The sequence below is a fragment of the Rhineura floridana genome, chromosome 8, assembly GCF_030035675.1.
Source record: "Rhineura floridana isolate rRhiFlo1 chromosome 8, rRhiFlo1.hap2, whole genome shotgun sequence".
Classification (NCBI taxonomy): Eukaryota; Metazoa; Chordata; class Lepidosauria; order Squamata; family Rhineuridae; genus Rhineura; species Rhineura floridana.
The window spans coordinates 37,411,064-37,433,101 of NC_084487.1; the positions used below are offsets into that span (position 1 = coordinate 37,411,064).

A 22,038-nucleotide genomic window follows, 5' to 3' on the forward strand; every position below is an offset into this window, starting at 1 on the left:
GCCTGCTGAAAAAGCCAGGTCTTTAAGGCTTTCTGAAATACATTTAGGGAAGAGGCATGCCGGAGATCTTGTGGGAGGGAGTTCCAAAGAGTTGGGGCCGCCACTGAGAATGCCCTAGAGATTTTTAATGCACCATGGAGAAGCTGTCAGTGATGCAATGAAGCCCACCATGTTCGTATATAGCTTAGCAGTGCCTGAGGGCGCATGATGCAGCCACCTTGATGATGCTGGGTCTGTTCAGTGCCTAGGTGGGGAACCATTTGGCAACACCATGTACATTGCCTTGAATTCTATGATAGAAGAAAAGGCAAGATACAAAAGTGTGATTACTACAATTAATGTCCCTATTGCCATTCAAGTGAACTAACTATTTTGCATAGAAGGGTATATACCTGTTTAGATTCTTGAACATTTATTCCCCATCTTTTAAAAGTTATTTTGTGCTATACTTTCATTTTCAGGAAAAATGGAGACTACTTCCAGCATTTCTGAAGGTCAGTATATCTGTATAGGTGCCCCTGAGGGTGTTTACTGGTTTTATTAAATTGAGGTAAACTGGAAAATAGAATAGTAAACTGAGATATTCTCAGTGCTTTTGTTAATAAGTACTGCTAATATAGGATGTAGCTGGTATGCTAATTACATTGTTCCTTCCTTCGTTTCAAATCATTCCTGGTTTCTGCTAGTAGTATGGTATCGTCTGCATATCTTAAATTATTGATATTTCTCCCTCCAATTTTCACACCTCCTTTATCTTGGTCCGATCCCGCTTTCCATATGATATGTTCTGTGCATAGATTAAATAAGTAGGGTGATAAAATACACCCCTGTCTCACACCCTTTCCGATTGGGAACCATTCGGTTTCTCCATATTCTGCCCTTATAGTAGCCTCTTGTCCAGAGTATAAGTTGCACATCAGGACAACCAGATGCTGTGGCACCCCCATGTTTTTTTAAAGCATTCCATAGTTTTTCATGATATACACAGTCAAAAGCTTTGCTGTAATCTATAAAGCACAGGGTGATTTCCTTCTGAAATTCCTTGGTCCATTCCATTATTCAACATATGTTTGCAATATAGCCTTTATATTTCATAAAATGCCAGATAACAAATAATCCAATGATAGCCTTATTTTCTGTGAATTTGACTAGTCTAGGTCGGTGGCTGTTCTTGGTAGGGCTTATTATTGCAGCAGCTCGGGTCTTGCAAAATTTAATGTAGACCAGAAAATGAATGAATACTATAAACAACGCCAAACAGACAAAAACAGATTTATAATGCAGTAGAAAAGAAAATCCAAAAATGGATTGTTTTCCTGTCAGCCAGGAAAGCAGACTTTTATATGGTGTTAAGGATTTGTGATCCGAATGGGTTTGGTTTTACTTGCAAGAATCCTTCCTTTTATAATAAGTCTGTCCTTTATAATTGCTCTGTTTGTTCCTTTATTAAGAGTTAGCTCAATCAGACTCCTCAGTTTTTAAACAGCATTTAAGCTAAGAGCAATTTAACACATTTCTCACAGGCAGACCTGGGTTTGCCACAGTGTACACTGTATAGCCCCAGTGGGATACTTTGGGCTTTATAGATTTGCTGAGCCTCAGCTTCCATCGTCCCTGATCATTGGCCATGCTGACTGGATCTGATGGGAATTGGTTTCCAACAACACCACAAGTTCCACATCCCTTTTCTATAAGTTGCTGCAGTCCATTTCAGTTCTCTGAAAAGTGTGCATGTATAATATACATATTTGTCATCCTCATTCTTTACATTTGTGTGGTGTGCACTTAAAACATCTTGGGTGTGCACCTAAGAAACATAATGTGTGAAGTGGCCCAAACAGATGCACCAAGCAGCATGGAAGAATATTTAATGGTGGTTTGTGATATCCACACACATAAATCAGGCACTACTTCATTCAGAGTTTGTTCTGTGAAATTGCAGCTCAGGTTTCATTAGTGTGGATGAATTATAGTATGGTTGCATCTGTACATAATGCTAAACTGTGGTTTGTTCAACAATGCATGAGCTGGCCGACAGATGAGCAAACAAACCATGGCTTGTTTCTCCAGAGCTTGGTTTGTTTTCCAGCTGTTCTTGTCTCATGCCTCTGTAGCTTGGCAAGTGTTTGGGGTGGTGAAACAGACTGGTTAGGTAAGACTGTTGGGGTGAGACTTAATGCCAGACCACGGTTAAAGCAAGCTATGGTTCATAAGACAACAACAAACCATGGCTTCAGTTCATGGTTTGTTGCCAGAAAACAAACCATGGTTAGTGTGCTGGACTGAGTTTGTTGATGTTCAAACAAACCATGGCTTAATGTTAAGTGTGGGCCAGACCTATGTAAAACTAAAGTCATGTATTGGGTAATCAAGCATATCACAGAAATGCTTGTACAAATTTCATTGTGAATGCTAATGATGGGTGTTTATTAGTTTGAATGTTTTTGTTCTGGGCTCTTTTTTTAATAGAAAAGTCTTCCTTTGTTATTATTTTAGGTGAAAGGGCTTGTAAAGCAGCACATAGATTCATTCAATTATTTCATCAATGTAGAGGTAAGCTTTTTAAAAGAATAATATCAGAAAGAATAACTGTAATAAATCCTATTATATGCCCTGCAACAATTTGTAGACTTGGATTTATTTCATTTCTAGATTAAGAAAATCATGAAAGCCAATGAGAAAATTACAAGTGATGCTGACCCAATGTGGTACTTAAAGTAAGTCTAAATTTGATTTTAACATTGGATTTTGAGAAATTGGGTAGGTGGATGATTGACATGTGCGCTGTGAGCATATCCTGATGCACTTTATGTGTAGCACTTAGCTCTTTTATTTTATTTTAATTAAAAAACTAAAGGCTAGGAAAATCTTGTATGAAGCAGCACAAATGTAGAAAGTGATCTGTGATGTCAATGTTCCAACTGCATAGAATTCAGTTGCAATATGGTCCATGATGTCCTTTTCTGAGAAATGGATGGTTTAGATTGTGGGGGGGGGGAAGATTCCCACTTATTTTTTAACTCCATGGCCAGATCCTTATCAGGATCTACCTTACAGATCAAAACTGTCAGGTGGGTGAGGGCACCTACCTGTCAATCACCTGATGTCACAAATGACATCAGATGATTTGGTGCTTTGAAGTCCCAAAGTCGGAAACCCCTTTTCTCGAAGCCCCATACATCATCAATGCATGATGTCAGGTGTAGGGCAGGTGGGCATGGCTTGCCCAAAATAGCCTCACAACCAAATCCTTTCTACAGACAGGCTGCAATCCCATTCAGTTTTATGGACATGCACACTCTCCTCTGCCCCTTAAATGGTGCTCTTGGTTTTACTGTTAAGAGAGTAGTACCTATCTCTCTGTTCTATTCTGTATGTTCTCACTAGCGCAAAGAGAGACAGGGGCCCAGGAATCTTCCCATTCTTTTCATAGAATCTGGTGAGCACTCGTATAGCTGAGGGGAAGGTATTCCTTTAATTGCTGCCGTTAAGTTTATGGTTCTTATTGTATGTTCCTCATTGTTTTTTGGTAAACAGAAAGACAATTACATTGAACATGAATTACATATTTGGGCAATTGGGTCATATCCTGTTTTTAATTTGACTTTATTGGGTCTTACATTACAGATATCTCAATATATATGTGGGTACTCCAGATGTTGAAGAAAGCTTTAATGTAACTAGACCTGTTTCTCCTCATGAGGTATCTGCATCCACTGAACACCTGTGAATCTTTGTGTGCACTAGCTAACTGGGCTTTGAACTTATAATCAATCACTGTGTGGGAACTGAGGCAGGCTTTCAGTCATATTGCGTTCCAAAGAATTGAATGATTTAGGGAAAAGGCTGAGGTGGGGGTGAATGCAAAGAATGGAATGATAAGAATGCATGATGCATTTTTGTTCTTCCATCTTCAACGATTAATTGGATGATGATGATGTCTGATGAGTCTGTAAGATTACATTAAGTTTCTCTTAAAATAGGTTTTGTCACATGTTTTACAATTCTTGAAGAATTGTTTGTGTGTTTGTGCGTTTGTTTGTCTGTAGGAAAACCCAAACCTTAGATATAGTAGTGATATCGTTGGTATTCTATATTTTTTTCTTTGTGGGGGAGGGGGCTCAGAAACAGTTTTCAATTCTCTGTATAAAACAGCAGTAGAGAACTATATTTTCTGTACATGATTATTTTTAGGGCTGAGGTTGATAAGGTTATTCAGCTTAACTGAACCATAGACCTCTTACTGCTCTAATCTTAATACAGTTATCTTGTTTGTATTTAAGATCAAGAACAATATTTACTATCCCAATCTGTTTGCAAAGTCACTTCTATTTTAAGCACAGTGTTGTGGCATTAGGTCTTTATTAATAGGTCAGATAAAATCTTGTATGCTGACTTCTTAAAAGTACTGTACTACCACATATTTACCTAAGTATTTCTCCTGTGTTGATGTATTCCAGAAATAAAATAGTGCTATATTGCATCTGAATAGTTCTGAGTTTGAAAGTGCATGTTAAAAGCCAGAGTTGCATCTTAGAGCGGGTTAATTTGGCTTTCCATTGCTGAAAATATTTCATTCCCTGGAGAGAGAAACTACCATGTCTCGTGTGGAGGAGGACTTACATGTGCTATATGTGTTGCGATATATATGCTTGCTTCTTTGCAGGAGCTTTTTTAGAAAATATCTAGGGAATATATTTTAGTCTCTGGGATTTTTAATGATTGAGGACTGGGAAAAGGACAAGTATGGGGACTGCAAAAAAAGGTTGAGGAGTTCACTTGAAAATATTTAACTATGCTGCTCTTCTCTTTAAGTGTCGCTTGAGAGATATGACATATTCTGCCCCGATTACAGTGGACATTGAGTACACTCGAGGAAGCCAGAGGATTATTCGCAATGCGTTACCTGTTGGCAGGTAAGATACAATATAAAGATACGTGCTAGTTCTTAAGTTGATTGCATTATGTGTTAACTGCTGTGCTAAAATGTGAGAGACTTATTTTACTTTTAATCAAAGAGTAGAATCCACCTGGCATTGCTGTGCTGCAACTTCCATTCATTTTCAATACTGTAGGATTCATACAAATATTTCCCAAGTGACAAGTCCCTGGACAGAATCACTATTGCCAGTCTTGATGCAAAGGTAAAGGAAGTGAGTCTGGCTGGCAAAACTGAGAGTACCTTTGCCTAAAAGATGTGGTGTGGATGGAATCCTCACCCTGGAACAGGGAAAAGGCTGAGGTGGGGATGAATACAAACCCATTCTGGTTATTGAAGCTCGTGTTGTCTGTCTTTATTTCTGCACGAGTCCAAGTAGGGGGAGCTGATGCAAGGCAAGGGTGCAAAGCTCCACATGCTCAGTCACCACTGGCAACTCAAAAAATTAGATCTGGCAACTAGGTTGCTGAAGAGCTCCAGATCCCAACACTAAGCTATGGAAGATAATGAAGCAGTTACAATAAGAAGTGTGACTGTAAGCTTGTGCACAGCCCCTTTCTGTCACCATGGAGTAACTGCCACTGACAGTCTCTTTTTGGGGGAAGGAATCTCAAGTGAGTGGAGATTATGAGCCACTGTAGTATTGTGAAGCTTCTGCATCCTTAGATGAAAGATGATTTACATGAGTAAGGACCATTTGTGTATATTTGAGAGGTAGCGACAGACTTTTGTATAAATGAGGTAGTGATAGGCATTTGTATAAATGAGTGGATAAGCAGATAGGTGTAGGAGTACAATTAAAATATTTCATGTAAAGTTGCTTCTGTCAACAGTGGACAGGTAGCATATTACTTAGTTATGTGTTCTCCAAAAAATCATTATTAATTTCCAGCATGCATTCAGTCATCTTTTTTTATATTCCACCTCAAGTGACTGGTGCACAGCATGGCTCTGACACAGCTATGGAAGCACCTAATGCCACAAACCCAGCTCCATCTACTCGTGCTAGCAAACCAACTCAGGATCTATGATGTAGTAATGCTGCTGGGACTGCAGCCAGGTAGAACCATGGTTGCCCCTTGTTTACTTGACTGAAGGAATTCCCATCTTTTTCCCTACCTGAATATCTCTTCCCCCACTTACTCTCTTATATATAATTGTTTTGAGTTGCCAGTCCAAGTCAGAAGGTGGGGGTAGTGCCAAATATATTTTGACTGTTCTATGAAAACAAGAGTGAAATGCTCAAAGCTGGAAGAAACCTATGACCCTCCAAATGTTGTTGGACTATATTGCCTGTGCTGTCTGGGAGTGATGGGAGTTGGAGCATCTAGAGGGCCACAGGTTTCCCATTCCTATTATTAGAAAAGGAAGCATATACTGTTTCGCAAAGATCCCAGCTTACCAGCCTTTCAGCATTTGTATCTACATTAGTTGGTTGCCTGATTACCACTCTGCTTCAGAACATTTTGAAGCCTGAGGTAGATACCATTCTAAGACTTTGACAAGACCTGTGGATTTCAGGAACTGTAATTTGAGACTTTCTCTTTCAAAGCAATATTTACTTTTTATTTTATTATTGTTTTCTGCATTTCTATTCCACCTTTCTTCCATCATAGTACCAAAGATAGCATATATGTGATTCTCAGGAAGTCTTCCATCTGGGCATTGACCAGAACCAGACATGCTTATTTTCAGCAGGGTGGTGGCCCCTTGAATTCAGGGACATCCAATGAGATGTTTTAGCAGGTTCAAGATTTTTTTAAAAAAGGACTCTACCCACTGTGTAATGAGATGGCCACCAGCATAAATAGCTTTAGTTTAGACAAACTGAATGGCTATTTGACATGACAGTGAAAAAAAGGACTTCTCCATTTGGGAGCAGGGTACCCTTCATTACCAAAAGCTGGGAACAAAGGAGAGTGGTTGTCTCCATAATTACACTGCTTGTGAGCTTCTCAGCAGCATCTGGGTGGCCACTGTGGAAGACACCTGGGCCAGATGAGTCGTTACTCTGGCCCTCTAAGATAATTTTTATTTTTGGGTTCTTGCAGGATGCCAATAATGTTGCGCAGCTCAAATTGCGTTCTTACCGGGAAAACTCCAGCAGAATTTGCCAAGCTTAATGAATGTCCTTTAGATCCAGGTAACAACATTTGTTCCTTTTGGATGAGTTGTGATCCCTTTTACTGTGTTACTCAATGGAACCTTGCAACACACAAGGCAGTACCAATTATGGAATGAGAGATTTTAAGTTGGTAAAGGGGTCTTCATGAATAAAGTTTCTGCTATGATCAGAGCAGTTACTAAGCCTCCCATCCAGAAACAAAATGACATAATCGGTAGCTGTAAGCGGCTGCTTGCTATCCAGCTTCTCCAAGTATTATTGGGGTTTTCCAGGGCTTTGTCCGTGCTGCTTCAGGTTTCAGGAGAGTCATGATAGCACCATGGAGAATTTCTTTAGAGAACCTTCTTAAGTCTATACCAAAGGAAGTGGATCCATATGGTAAGGTACCTGGGGTCATTATATAGTAATCTCCATTGCTTAAAAATTACAAGTGGAAGAAGAGATTTCCTAGCTAAATATTGCATGTCTGTATAGTTAACAAAACAGAAACACACATTTTGGAGGCTTGCAAAGTCTATTGTGTTGGTTTCTGCAAACTGATAAAACAAATGTCGATACAGGTTTTTCATTCTCCATTTGATAGGCGGCTACTTCATTGTAAAAGGTGTAGAGAAGGTAATTCTTATTCAAGAGCAGTTATCGAAAAACAGAATAATTGTGGAAGCTGACAGAAAAGGAACAGTTGGTGCATCTGTTACCAGGTAAAAGAATTGCTGGGTGACTGCAGACTGGTCCCCTATAATACTGTGGCTGAGATCCAAAGAGTTACTTTAGGCACACCTAGGAGTTTTGGAATACTTAATGGGACCCTCCCTTTATTTTTTCTTCGAACAGCACACCCCACATTCCTGCTCAATGTCATATCATGGGCTGCTTCTGAAAATCTCATACTGAAAAGTGGCTTGCTATATGGGGAGTTTGAGAAGCGCAAGTTCAAAGTTTCTTTTGTGTTTGAATACATATTTTATGCATACTCAGCAGCCATTTGTTAAATGTAATTACAAATGTTTCTAGCCCAATCCTTAATAATAACACAGCAGAAATTCAGGGGTGGGAATCCTCCTAGTTAGCTTAAAATCAGTGGATCAGTAGAAGATGTCTATTTTGCTATCTTTTAAGTGCCCAGAAAAATGCAACATGCCTACAGTCTGAAAGCACTTACAATTAGTCAGATTATATTTATTATATGTACAAAAGACTAAAGACAGAATATATAGTTTAGGGTAGGAGCGAGTATTATATGGCCTTCCAGATGTTGTTTGACACCATCTCCCATCAGCCCCAGCAGCATGGCCAACAGTCAGGCATAATGAAAGTTGTAGTCCAGCAACATCTGGGGATGCCAGGTTCCCCTGGTTTACAGGCTGGCAATCTAAGAAGACACAAGAATTGGGAAGAGATTACCACAGTAGCCAGATCACAGTTTTGCACACAAACTTTAGGAACTACGCAGTTCATTGTTTGGATCAGGGCCGGTTCTAAAGGGCTGCCAGGTGGGGCACTGACCTGAGGGCCCCGGAACTACAGGAGCCCCTGAGGGGCCCTCCGCTCCCCTTCCACGATCCGTGGCAGGAGGTGCGGATTGCAGGACAGGAGGAGCTTCCGAGCCACCCGCCACCCCTCCCGCTTCACCTACCTTTCTCTCTGCTGTTTTTTGCAGTGCACGCATGGTTGCCATCAATGAAGATGGCGGCTGAGGTTTCCATAAGGGGCTGAAGCCTCTGCCGCCATCGTGGTTGATGGCAGCAATGCGTGTGCTGTGTGCCATCAACCAAGGTGGCGGCAGAGGCTTCAGCCCCTTACGGAAACCTCAGCCGCCATTTTGATTGATGGCAACCCTGTGCGCGCAGTGCGTGCAGTCGCAAAAAACAGCAGAGAAAGGTAGGTGAAGCGGGGGGGGGGCTCAGAAGCTCCTGCTATCCTGAGATCCACAGGCTCCTGCCGCTGATCGAGGAAGGGTAGCTGAGGGGCCTGGGGCAGGCTGATGCCCACGGGTCCCGGCATGCCTGGAGCTGGCCCTGGTTTGGATACATGAGAGATTCTATTTTGTAAGTCATGAAGTTTTTTCCCCTCTGCCACTGACTAAATTTTGAAGATTCATAATATAAGAGCAAATGAGGTCATTCCTCCCCCCCCCTTTTTTCCCAAATGTGTAGTTCTACACATGAAAAGAAGAGCAGAACTAATATAACTGTGAAGCAAGGAAGGTTTTACCTGAAGCATAACACCCTATCAGAAGATATTCCCATTGCAATCATTTTCAAGGTAATAAAAAAAATCTCCATTATCAGTACTTACAGTACAATGCTGTACATGACACTGAGTGCGGTGGGGTTTTCTCATGAGTAACTGCATCCTTAGAACTGCCTATAGAGGAACTTCAGATACGTACAACTACGGTACTATAAAATGGTATATTTTAACTATTCTTTTTTGTCTTGGTGTGCATATGAGTTTCTCTTAGTTGTATGCTCTACACTGTACCATTTCTAACCTTTATTCGCTGGTCTTGAAGTGCTGGGTCATTCCTTAATTTATCTAGCACAAATATCATTTTTTTGGAGTGGGGAAGTCATAATGATGCTGAAGGAGGAACGTATGGGTATGGGGTGGGGGAGAAAGGGAGGTGAAAAAATAAAAGTGAGGTTCAGGTGGGGATGCTTGAAAATTTCAGTCTTTGTGGACTAGTGTGCAGATTGGAACTTAGTTTTTCATTACTTTTGCATTTCCTGAAACTTTCAGTATAGTTCTTGGCTCAAAAAACCACGTCTTTAGAAAATTTGCATATTGAGAGAATACAAATTTTTGTGTAGCTTTTTTTTAAAAAAAGAATCTGCTTCCCGATTTGATTGGAGTATTTTTCAGAGGAAGATAGCAGCTGTTGGCCAGAACACTGGATTGATCAACTTGGTTCTACCTTTAGTTCATTTCCTGGTTTTAGATTTTGTATTCAGCTGGTAGAGCAGGATTTTGAGGATTGTGCCAAACAATGCCCTAAATAGGTTTGAGAAGCATTGCCAGAAGAGGGCACCAGTTGCTCATAACATAACAGCCTAAATAATATTGTTTCAGTGGGGAGGGGGGTGCTGCCTTATCTATCTTACAGCAATAGAAGTTAAGGATCTAACAACACCTGATGCTAATTTGTGTCACTCCCAATCACATTGTGCTTTTTATTTATTTAATTATACGCACAGGAGAAGTTATTGTAATTAGGAATACAGTACCTAAGGAAGGGAAGTCCAATCCTCCCCCCTCCTATTGCAGTTATACAACCAAAAAACCCCAGGCCGGTGGTGTAAGTAGGATTAAAAAAGTGCACCCATTGACACCAAGCTGTGGCTGCAAAGATTTCTGCCAAAATTGGAGCTTGCATTTACATGGGATCAGCTCTGATTAAGAGCTCCCGAATGGAGCTGATCACAGTGGGGCTTGCCCTCACTGACTGCAAGCCCTGCTTTCTGCAGGGATTGGCTCCACTCTGGAGGGACTTACTGAATTTAAAAAGCACAAAATGTCAGGTGTGTGACTTGGGGAAACCTTCCTAATTTGGTATGCAGGCTGGAGAGTCTCTATGCCTGTTATAGAATATGTGTCTGTAAACCACAAGGTTTGTAAAAGTCCCCCCCCCACACACACTTTTTTTTAAAAAAGTTCTAAAACCCACTTGAGTTGGCCAGCATGGGAGGATAAGCATTTCTGTATTTTCTCATATTTTTGTTGGTGGCGTGGGGAGTGTAATGGAAGACAGGGGTACTCCCCCTGACCTTTCACTGCCCCAGGACTCAATTCCCAGTCCAGGGTAATTGATCCTGGGAAATATCTTGCTTGCCACACTTTTACACATTTACCTTGAATGCCATGCTTGTACTTCCTTCATTTCCCCAAGAGTAACTAAAGGAAGAACATACCCTCCAAAGCCTGCCTGAGGCCATTTCTCCCCTTACTTTAGAAAAGCATTTCTAAACTCTGTACAAGCAAGTTGTTCAAATTGTAATAAATGTGTTTGATTCTTGAGATAACTGTGAATGTCAGAGTTCTCAGAGTACAGACGTTCTTCCAAAGAAGGCACACCACGTAAACATTACTCACTCACAGATCTTTAAACAGGGGCAGGAAGATTGGTTGAGTTCTGTCACTGTCTCTGGGATTTGGCTGTCCTTCTCTAAAAGGTAATGAGCATGAAATTGGTAGTATTATAACTGTTCAGGTAACACCAGAGATTTCATGTGTGAGGTGGTAGTTGTGCTGTAGAAAGTGAAATAAGATGCATTGGTTGATGAAAATGTTCACTGCTTTTTGGATATATAATTCAATATAAAGAGTCACGAAACACACCTTTTCTTGCCAGGAGCCCTGTTTTTATTACCAGTTCTACTATCCATTGGCAAATCATTTTTGTCAAGTCCATTCCCCCCCAAAAAAAGAGCTCATCTTATTTGTAGCTGTTTTTATTATATTTTACACATCACCTTGGGACATATGTGGAAGGCAGGTAGTAAACAAAACAAGTCATTTTGAAAGCTGTTATTCTAGTCCCTGCCTTCCAGTGTGGTGCTCAGCACATGCACCCCCATCCCACTGTTATGTCTTACTGTCTGCACTTTGAGCGATTTGTGATAGAAATGATATAAATCAAGCTGCTTCGTAAGTTGTTCACTGTCAACCGTGGAATGGCATTCACATGGTGGAGGGAGTTGCAATCTGTTGCCGTTTCTTGCATGTGCACATGCAGTGAAATGCACAACAGCTTCAAATGTAACTGGATACTCAGCATGTATATGTGTGTACATGCAGTGCAACATGTGAAACTGTCTTTAGATCATAAGTTTCTGAAGCAAGGACTATAGTTGTATAACTAGGGGATCCGTGGAGCCTGGGCCAAGAGACTGGAAGCTTTACTCTAAAACAGGACTGGGACACCAGTGGGCCCTCCAGATGTTGTTGGACTATAACTCCCATTATCCCTGACCATTGGCCATGCTCACTAGGGTTGATAGGAGTTGGGAGTCCAACAGCATCTGGGGGGCACACAGGTGCCCCAGCCCTGCTCTGAAGCAACTATAGCTGCCTCCTGCCAGTATATCTTTTGCCTGGGGAGGGGGTCATATGGGAGAGGGCAGAGCAGTAGGGAGCGCTATTTAAGGGTCTTCACTGACCAGTTGTCTAGAGCATTAAGGACAAAGGGCTGTGGGACTACTCCTCTACCATTAGCTACCTGCTATATGCCCAGGGGTGTTGTAGATGGAGCTATTAGCAGCTGTAAAAATCAGCTAGAGTAAGCTACAAGGCTTGGCTTTGAACATCAGCTGTTTGACACACCACTACTATGACTTAGGTATGGGGCCTGAAGCATCCTCAGGGTACTGGGAGAATGCATTTCAGAGCACTGCCTTGCACTACCTTCTGTAATTTGTGTAATTTCCTAAACATCATTGAGTAGGGCAGGTGGCAGTAGCAAACTTTTCCAAAAAGCAGTAGACTCAGTGATGACTTTTAGTAAGGAAGATATTCAATGCAATATAAAGAAAACGTGATTTGGAGATGCATCAGTGTTTACAATGAGAATTACAGTACACAGTATATTCACCAGTGTCTTTTTTGTTATGACCGGTTTAAAGAGGAATATATTAATGCAAACATAACATTTCACCCTCCCAACTTCTGAGAAGCATTTTGTGGCTCTGCCAAACGGAGGTGTTATTGAGATTATTCCCTGTTTCTTGATATGGCAGAACTCCAGGCAAATGCGTGAAAGGAGAAGCTTTAGTATTATCTAGAATTCACAAAGGCCTGCACTGCAGGCTGCCACCTTGAAACATTTAATTCATAGAGAGATTTGGGAGATTTTCCTTCTAAACCTGTTAAGCACTTTCTTAACGTATTAAGCCTCTTTTAAAATATAAAGTATAACCAGGTGCTCAAGAATCTGTGAAAAAACGACTTCCGGGAAGGGTGACTTCGCTTGTGCCTGCTTTTGGGACGGGCTCCCGCCTCAAAAGAAGCTTATTCAGATATAAATCAGTCAGAACATTTTTTTTTTTGACTGATGAAATTTCTCCCGGGCAGGGAGAAACGTAGAGATCAACCTCAAAGCCTGTTTTTGTTGGGAGGACTGGATTTCATTAATTTATGAGATAAGGTCCAGCCAACAATGCCGGACGGACTTCCTAACAAGCTCTATCTGCTTAAGCGATACGTTTATCTTTTCTTGAAAGAGAGAACGGACTAACAGGCAAGCACCCTTCTTTCTATTATTTTTTTTACTTGGTTTAAATTGTTGCAGCAAAAGGAGATTTGTCAGATTGATCGGCTTTGGACAACTTCTGGGTGAGATATAGCTCTTCTCTGTTATTCACGAAATTAACAGCTTATCTCTGTTTCTGTCGCAAAAAGCTGTCCTGGAAGTGCATTCTAAAGATAATAAACAGAAGAGGGATTTCTATTCCTGATTTCTATTCTGAGGAATATTATATTGTCTGGGACTATTCTCTTTTTGGTCTATTTTATTTTGACGAATCTGCTTCTTCACGACGCCACTAACTGTTTTGATGCTGGGAACTAAATTTATTTTGCATTCTTGAACATAGAGAGATAAGGCAGGTTGCTCTGTTTATACTGTGATGTCATCAAGCCTGGAATATTAACCCAATTGTTGCTGAAATAAGAAGTGGTTCTTCTTTATTTTTGTTTTGCTTTGTTTTCGTGGTTTTAAAAATGGCAATCAAGAAAGTGGCTGAGAATCTGGAAGTAATTATGTTTCAGAAAATAATGGATGAGATTGAGATAACGAAACAAACCCTGCGACAGGGTAGTAAGGAGTTGAAAATTGAACTGAGCAAAATGACGCAGGAGTTTAAAGAAATAGGGGACCCTGTGAAAGAGGAGAATGAGATCAGAGATGAGAAAAGAAAAAATAAAGGGAAGATACAAGCCCTGGAGATTGGAACAAATGTGGAATTGGAAAAAGATCTGGAGTTTATGGATTTTAGAAATAAAATCTACTGTTTGGAATTTAACGTTATCTCTGAAGAAATTAATGAAGATATTAGAGATAAAGTTATCAATGGCTTGGATAATCTTCTGGACTGGAATGATGTGATGGAGCTTGATATAGAGAAAATCTATGGAATTAACTGCAGTCATGTGACAATGGAAAAACTCTTAAGAGATGAGCCAGTGCATTTTCTAAAAAAGAAGAACACAGATATGAATTTACAACAATGTTTCAGCAACTTATTCAGAATGGATGGCAAGAAAATATTTGGGATAGAGGAAATTCCCATCAGACTCTTATTATATGACTATGGCTACAACAGCAAGTTTATTATGGAATACTGATAATGGAAGATTGGACACTGAAATTACTGGACTTAACAGGACTATTGAAGATGGAAGATGGAACTAATAGGGATAATGGAATAATGGCTATTGAAATTATTGGACCTAACAGATTCTGATGAGATGGATTAATCGAAATGTTTATTTGGACTATGATTATGACAATAAGATTATTATAATTATTAACGAGATGGATTAATTGACATGTTTATTTGGAGAAAAATTGATAGATATATTTCTTAAAGAATTGAAACCTCTCTTTGACTTTTTGTGGAAAGAATAAAGTAATGTTTATGAGATTTGATGATTAATTAAGATAACTACTGGAGGAAAGTGATTTTATAATATGATTTAAGAGACAGGATTGTTATATATTGTAGACCTATAACTGATTTGATATGTGACAAATGGGAAGTCAACATTTTATTTTTTTTTGTTTAATCATTTTTGTTTTGTTTTGTTTTTTGTCTTTGAATGTTTTATGATTTTGTTTTCTATGTTTTATGAAAATTTGAATAAAAATTATTGTAAAAAAAAAAAAAGAATCTGTGAAAAAACAAGATAAAATGGCTTTCAACTTGTCATTCTGTATGACATCCTTTTCTTTGTCTTCCCCTTCCCCCCCCCCATCTGTGGGAGGTCGCGCGTGAGGCAGTTTACCAGCGTCTGCTGCTGAATGCTCCTGCAGGAGGAAGGGGCAGGGCCGGCTCCAAGTTTGAGGGGGATTGGGACAAAGTGCCCTCTAGTGCCCCTCCCCCCCATGTCAGTGGGCCCTGGTGGGAATTTCCTGGCCCTGGTAGTAACAGGTGGAAGTCCTTTTGGCAGACAGCAGAGCAGCTGCTATTATAATTTCCCACAACACACTGGAGTGATTGTGTGTTGGGGGTGCTGTGAGAAATTAAATTAAAACGATGGTTCCAGGTAACCTGATATGGGGCCCCAATGCAGCAGTGTTGGCTCTAGGTTTGAGGGAGCAGGCCTCAGTGCAATGGTGCTGGGCCCTGCCACAGTCCTGGGGGCCCAGCAACTGTCTGAGGGTGCCATCTGCTGACACTGAGGCTGGGAAGGGGAACCTGGCCATCTTACCATAATGCATTGTGAGGCAATGGAGGAAGAATGTAGGGCTATTAAATCAACTCTGCGCTGCTAACTGGCTAGCAGCATCCACATGATGCTCATGAGTGCCTTGCGCCTGCAGGGTGCTGAGTTAACCATCACTACCACCCATGCCTCCTGCACTGTAATATCAGCAAGTCGCTTTTCCTGCTGTAGCAGTGCCCAGTGACAGATGCTGGTAGCCTCCAGCGATTCGCCTCACAAGCAGTTATTGCTGAAAATGGGAGCTAATCGCCATTGGTGAGTGCATAACTTTGGGGTGTGTGTATATAAACAGGTACCATTCTTTTCCCGTAGTTCATCAACTGGCTTCTTCTATTGCAGTTGTTGGGTACAAATAGCTGCTCATTTTTTCTTATTGATATAAGGTTTCTTCTGCAAATGAGCTGACAATAGCATACTCGCAGAAGCTGTCATTTGTGTTTCCTCCTGCCGCTTTTGCTTATCAAGAATTCCATTCCATAGTTTGAGTATATGCTGCTTCTGCCAGTGCCAGATGGCCTGTTTCTGAGAGAGAACTCGCTTTTGGTTAAGAGTCATACTGACTACAATGCCAAATTAGCATAAGCAAATGTCAGCGAGTTAGCACAAAGCCAACATTCTTTCTGTCCTTTTCTACCTTTTATTTTTCTTCCCTCTTCTAGGCCATGGGTGTTGAGAGTGACCAAGAGATTGTGCAGATGATCGGTACAGAGGAACATGTGATGGCTGCATTTGGGCCCAGCTTGGAGGAGTGCCAAAAAGCTCAGATTTTCACACAGATGCAGGTGTGTGGCATATTAAGCATCCATCAGCGCTACTGCACTTCTAAAGAGAATGGCTTCTTACTTTTGCTGTTGTAAGTTGATGGGGTGGCTCTGAGGATGCATTGGTGGATCTTCTACCTGTCAAGCGTCCCAGGGGTGGCAAACCTTTGGCACTCCAGATGTTGCTGAACCACAACTCTCATCATCCCTGCCCATGGGCCATGCTTGCTGGGGATGATGGGAATTGTAGTTCAGCAACATCTGGAGTGCCAAAGGTCCGCCACCCCTGCGTGTATTCAACAAAGGCCTGCTTAGAGTAGACCCATTGAAATTAATGAACCTAAGTTAGACATATCTGTTCACTTCAATGAATCTACTCTGAGTAGGGCTAGCACTGAATACCATCCTCTGTGCATACTGTAGGTCAGAAAACTATCCTCCAAGTGGAAAGGTCTATCTCTGAGAGCTGATCTGTGCATTACCCGGGCTTAGGTGGGAGAATTTTGGACTGCATTCACATGAATGGGGCTCTAATAAGGGAGTTAACTGAACATGCCTAAAAGAGTGGACATAGGACAAACAGTACAGTATGAAAAAAAACCTGTAGAAATTATATAGAGAACCTTGTAAGTAAGGGGCATAACTGGCGTGAACTCAAGAGATCATCTTAAACATTTTGACTGCATCTTTTTTGTCCTGTTTCGGTCCCTCTCAGATTCCAATTCTTTAATAACAAAACAGCCAATACCACTTTGGCTTGCATGACTGACAGAAACATTGGGTAGTACTTGAGTCTTTTCAAACAGGAGTTGTTTACTACAGTAGTCACTGGAATACCAGTAGCCAGAACAGAGAGGTTGTTTGTGCACAGTAACAATCATACTAGGAAAAATATTTTCAGTTAGCATCAGTGGAAAGGCTCTAATATAAACAGGGTTAATTTGATTTAAATCAAATTGATTTAAATCTCTTTTCTTTAGGACTCAATTTGAATGACTTAAATCACAGTTTAAGATTCTATTTAATCATTTTTTAGTAGAAGTACATTATTGTTTAATAGAACCTTAATACATATTCAGATATGTAGGTTTCATTAGAAGGTAGGTACATACTAAGCAATTATTCTGAATTGTTTTCAGATTAATTTTCATCAAAAATGGGATGATAATTTGGTCATTTTAGTACTAAAGCTGAATGAACTTATGAAGTCATTCAGGAGATGTACAGCTCCAACTGTTCAATTATTCATGATATTTTTGTCATTATCTGCCAGAATCACCACCACCAAACAGGCTTTTAAATTGTACTAAGAAGATTGTTTATTCTTCTAGTTAGTTTTCTTCTTCAGCAAACAGCAACATTAACAAAACATGCACATGGGTTTTTGATGGTTAACTATTTCAGTTTTTAGATAAATGTAAAGTTCTTTAAAAAATAAAATTTAGGCAATTTCACCAAGTCAACATGAGAAACTTAAAATATTGGGTGGTACAGTTAACTCAGTCTTCTTCACCTATGTCTTCCTTGTTCATTGTCTGGAAAAGAAATACAAGCTTCCTGCTTTTTCAGTTCCCAACTTGTTTCTCAATTTAGAATGAATTATTCCAAAGGAAGAAAAAATTCTCTCAACACCTACAGAAGAGGCTATTGCTGTTAAGAGCTGGATTACCATCTCTCCCCAAATTCTCTATTCATTGACCTTCTCTATCTTTGCACTTAGAGAGAGAGGCAAGACAGAGAGAGAACTTCATGTACACCACCTGCAGAACAGGACGGATTAGGGCCACATTCACACTGTACATTTATTTCACTATCGTTCCACTTTAAGCAGTCATGGCTTCCCCTAAAGAATCCTGGGAAGTATAGTTTGTGAAGGGTACTCAGAGTTGTTAGGAGACTCCTATTCTGATCACAGAGCTACAGTTCTCAGAGTGGTTTAACAGTCAGTCCCTCTTCCCAGAGATCTCTGGGAATTGTAGCTCTTTGAAGATAATAGGAGTCTCCTAACAATTTTCCATAGGAGGTATGCCATCAAGCGGGTACTAGCTCCACCTATCGTCCGAAGGCAAGAATGTTTCTGAAGTCAAGACTAGGGGTGCCAGGCCCCTCCCACCCCCAGTTCATTCTTGCCTTCATACTGAACAAGTTTGAAATTCTCGATAGCGTAGCTTCTGGATGAGTTTTTTGTGTATCTGTGTGACAGGGTGGGAGGTTTGTGTGTGTAGTCCCGTGTCCGTCCTTTCCTCTGTCCTGTTTAAACTGTTTTGTCTAAACATATTTGTTTTCTTCCTGGGGAAGTCCTTTCGGGGGGTTCTCCCTTGCCCTTGCCTTTTCCCCAGTAACTAGCCCAACGGCACTTGGGGAGTCCACGGCTGCGGTTCCCCCTTTCTCAGGCGGCGGACGCAGCTTTAATCAGGAGCTCAAGGCTGCAGCTCCCTTTCTGCTCCCCGCATTTTTTTGCGCCTGTTCGGCTTGCCGCCTACACAAGGGGCCCGCGGCTGCGGCACCTTTTGCCTTCCCGGTTACTGTTGCGGCAACTTCTCGTGGCGGCCCCAGAGCCTGCGGCTGCGGCTCTGTCCCTTAGAGGACGCAGATTTTCTAGGAGCTTGCGGCTGCAGCTCTGAGCCTAACGGCGATTCTGTGAGACCGCGGCGGCGGTTCTCCCTTCCTTAGCAGAACGAAGAATTGACTAAGAGTTTGCGGCTGCAGCTCTCTTCTTGCCGCCTATTTTAGCGGCAGCTCCAGGGCCTGAGCTGCGGCTCTGCATCAGGGTCCCCTTTTGGGTTGGGCTACTCCTGGCTCGTTTTGCGGCATTTTAAGTCTCGCTGCGACTTCTTTGGAGACTGCGGCTGCAGCTTCCTTTTCTCCTCGCTTGTTGAGCCGCGATCGTGCTTTCTCAGCCTCGCGGCTCCAGAGTTTTGTTTTCGAGGTTGTTTTTTGAGCTTACTGGTGCTCCCCTGTGACCGCCATTGCTTCGTTATCGCCCCAAGCCTTTCTGATTGGCCAGTTTTCCCGCTCTTTTTGCGTCGCCATTTTGTTTGTCCCTCCTTTCCTGCTCTTTCTGTTTAGTCAGTTACAGGACTGAGAAGGGGGGTTTCAATTACTGGGGCTGTGGATAGCAGAGACAAGCCTTTTTGTCAGCTCCCACAGCGTGATCTATACAGGTTCCTCTATTGAATCTGCTACTGCTGCTGGCTCTTGCACTACTGCAACTATCTGAAGGCTAACAAAGGCTGTTGATAATACACAAAGCTGTTTGAACTGTATATTCTGCCCCATCCGTGGCCGTGTACAAGGACTGTTGACACTATACAAAGCTGTTTGATCTGTACATTCTGCCCCATCCGTGGCCGTGTACAAAGGCGGCTGATACTGTGAAAAGCTATCTGGACTGTACATTCTGCCCCATCCGTGGCCGTGTACCAAACCTGTTGATACTGTGCAAAGCTATCTGGACTGTGCATTCTGCCCCATCTGTGGCCGTGTACTAAAACTGTTCATAGTGTACATTCTGCCCCATCGTGGCAGTGTACTTAGCCAGCTGCCAGTGCATTCTGCCCCATTTGTGTGCCGTGTACTGAGCCTTCTGCCCCATCTGTGGCCGTGTACTGAGACTGTTCATAGTGTACATTCTGCCCCATTGTGGCAGTGTACTTAGCCATCAGCCAGGGCATTCTGCCCCAGTCGTGTGCCGTGTACTGTGCCTGTTCAGGTCTGTGCATTCTGCCCCATCCGTGGCCGTGTACTGCTACCCTTTAAAATATATGATGGCAGAACAGCCAGAGACAACCCAGGCAACCAAGCCGAAACAACAGCCAGAGACAAACCAGACGACCAAGCCTAAACCACCTAAGGCGGTCAAACATAAGCATTCTAAAGCGGTTGCCAAAACTAAACATCTGTCCTGCCACAGCACAACCAAGCAGCCCAACTATGTCTCTGTTCCAGTTCCAGAGGGCTCAACCCATGCACAGTTAACTACTCTTTTTCATTCTCCGGCTGCTTCCTCTGATGAGGAGGAATTTCCTGGTTTTCCTGAACAGCCAACAGTCACCCAACCCGGCGCTTACTCGTCTTCACTGCCTGTGGGGCCATCCGCACTTCCGCCTATTCAAGAGCCACTGTCTACATCTCCAGGACTGCAGCTGTCCCATGAGTTCATTTCACAACTTCAGGGCATGCTGTCGTTTTTCGCTCAGAGACAGTCACCATCACAAGTTCCTGCTATCCCCCAACACAGCGGGGACCACTTTGTACACAGTGAGATGAACCCATCCTGCTCTCCAAATCCGTTTGACATTGCCAGGGGCAGGTTTGTTGATGACGTCTCTTGTGAGGAGGAGTCCGCATTTGCGCTGCAAGATGAAGGAGATGTATGGAGTGACCACTCTGAACATGAGTAGGATACATCCTATCGCCTCTTCGATGCCTCAGATTACCAGCCCCTTGTGCGCAGAGTGTTGAACACCCTTGGCCTTCAATCCACTCCAACTGCAGCTACCACTCCCGTTTTAAAGGAGGCCAGGGTCTTGAAATCCCCCACCCCAGCAGAAAACTATATTCCTGTGCCAGACCCCATCGCTAAACTGGCCAAGGACGAATGGTCTCACCCTTTACAAGCACACCAATTTAATAACATTGCGGACAGACTTTATCCTCTGGCCTCGGACTTTACTACCAAACTGGCCGTCCCTGGCATAGACGAGCCAATTTCCAGCTTAGTTTCGAGATCCCTTTTGCCACGGGAAGGAGAATCTCATTTAAAGGATGCCACTGAGCGGAGACTGGACTTTGCTTTATGCAAGACTCATGAGGCCATCGCCTTTTCTATGCGTGCATCTACATCAGCCTCTATTTTCGCTAGGGCAGCGATGATGTGGTTGGATGACCTCATTGAGGATTCCAATCCAGATCCTGTTTCTCTGCGGAGATCGCTAATAAAATTGCGCAAAACAGCTGCTTTCGTAGCCGACGCCACCTTGAACGCAAATCAGCTAGGGGCACGTGCCATGGCGGCTCAGGTTGTGGCCCGACGCACCCTCTGGCTTCGTCACTGGCAGGCTGACTCTACTGCCAGAGTTAATCACGGGCACCTTATGTCGGGTCATTACTTTTCAGCGAGGAGGCACTAAAGGCAGTGCTTGTTGACCCTAAGGACACTCGAAAGCCTGTCTTGGGCACCGTCAGAAACATCGAGCGCAGACCTTTTAGACGTTTCGCTTCGTACCGCACGTCTCAGCCCTTACGAGGAACGTGGCCCGGGGGACGAGGCCGCGAGTTCCCAACATAAGATTTCCGCGAGGCTGGAACAGACGTTTCCCGGGTAGAGGTCAGTACCAGGGCCGCAGAGGCTCCTCAACGTCCTCATACAGGGGAGGGTCTCGCCAGCGCAGACAGTATTAATCCAATACCAGCTGGGGGCAGACTGCTTCTGTTCGGCGAACATTGGCTACGCCTGACTCAGGTCTCCTGGATCAGAGATCTTTTTTGTTTTGGATATGCAATTGAGTTTTGGGCAATACCTCCAGACAAGTTTCATCCCTCCCCTTGTCCCAGGGCACCAGCCAGGCACGGCATCATGCAGACTGCGATACGTCACCTTGTGGACATAGCGGCGATAGAGCCAGTCCCCACTGCTGACAGGTCGGAAGGGGTATACTCCCTCCTATTTGCTGTGCCCAAACGAGATCTCTCATGGAGGGCGGTATTGGACCTCAAGTTCATTAACCGTTTCGTAAAGTATCGCAGGTTCAAAATGGAATCCCTACATT

At 42.5% G+C, this 22,038-nt stretch overlaps 1 protein-coding gene across 1 annotated transcript in view; it reads left to right on the forward strand.

The window, feature by feature from the left end:
* The window catches only part of POLR3B (RNA polymerase III subunit B), a 91,732-nt gene that overhangs the window by 1,572 nt on the left and 68,122 nt on the right, over positions 1–22,038 (forward strand). The window contains exons 2-10 of the mRNA XM_061638931.1: positions 462–494; positions 2,497–2,553; positions 2,653–2,717; positions 3,628–3,703; positions 4,816–4,916; positions 6,991–7,082; positions 7,648–7,765; positions 9,221–9,329; positions 16,166–16,288. Of these exons, the coding sequence (XP_061494915.1) occupies positions 462–494; positions 2,497–2,553; positions 2,653–2,717; positions 3,628–3,703; positions 4,816–4,916; positions 6,991–7,082; positions 7,648–7,765; positions 9,221–9,329; positions 16,166–16,288 (774 nt within the window). The remainder of the gene's footprint in view (positions 1–461; positions 495–2,496; positions 2,554–2,652; positions 2,718–3,627; positions 3,704–4,815; positions 4,917–6,990; positions 7,083–7,647; positions 7,766–9,220; positions 9,330–16,165; positions 16,289–22,038) is intronic.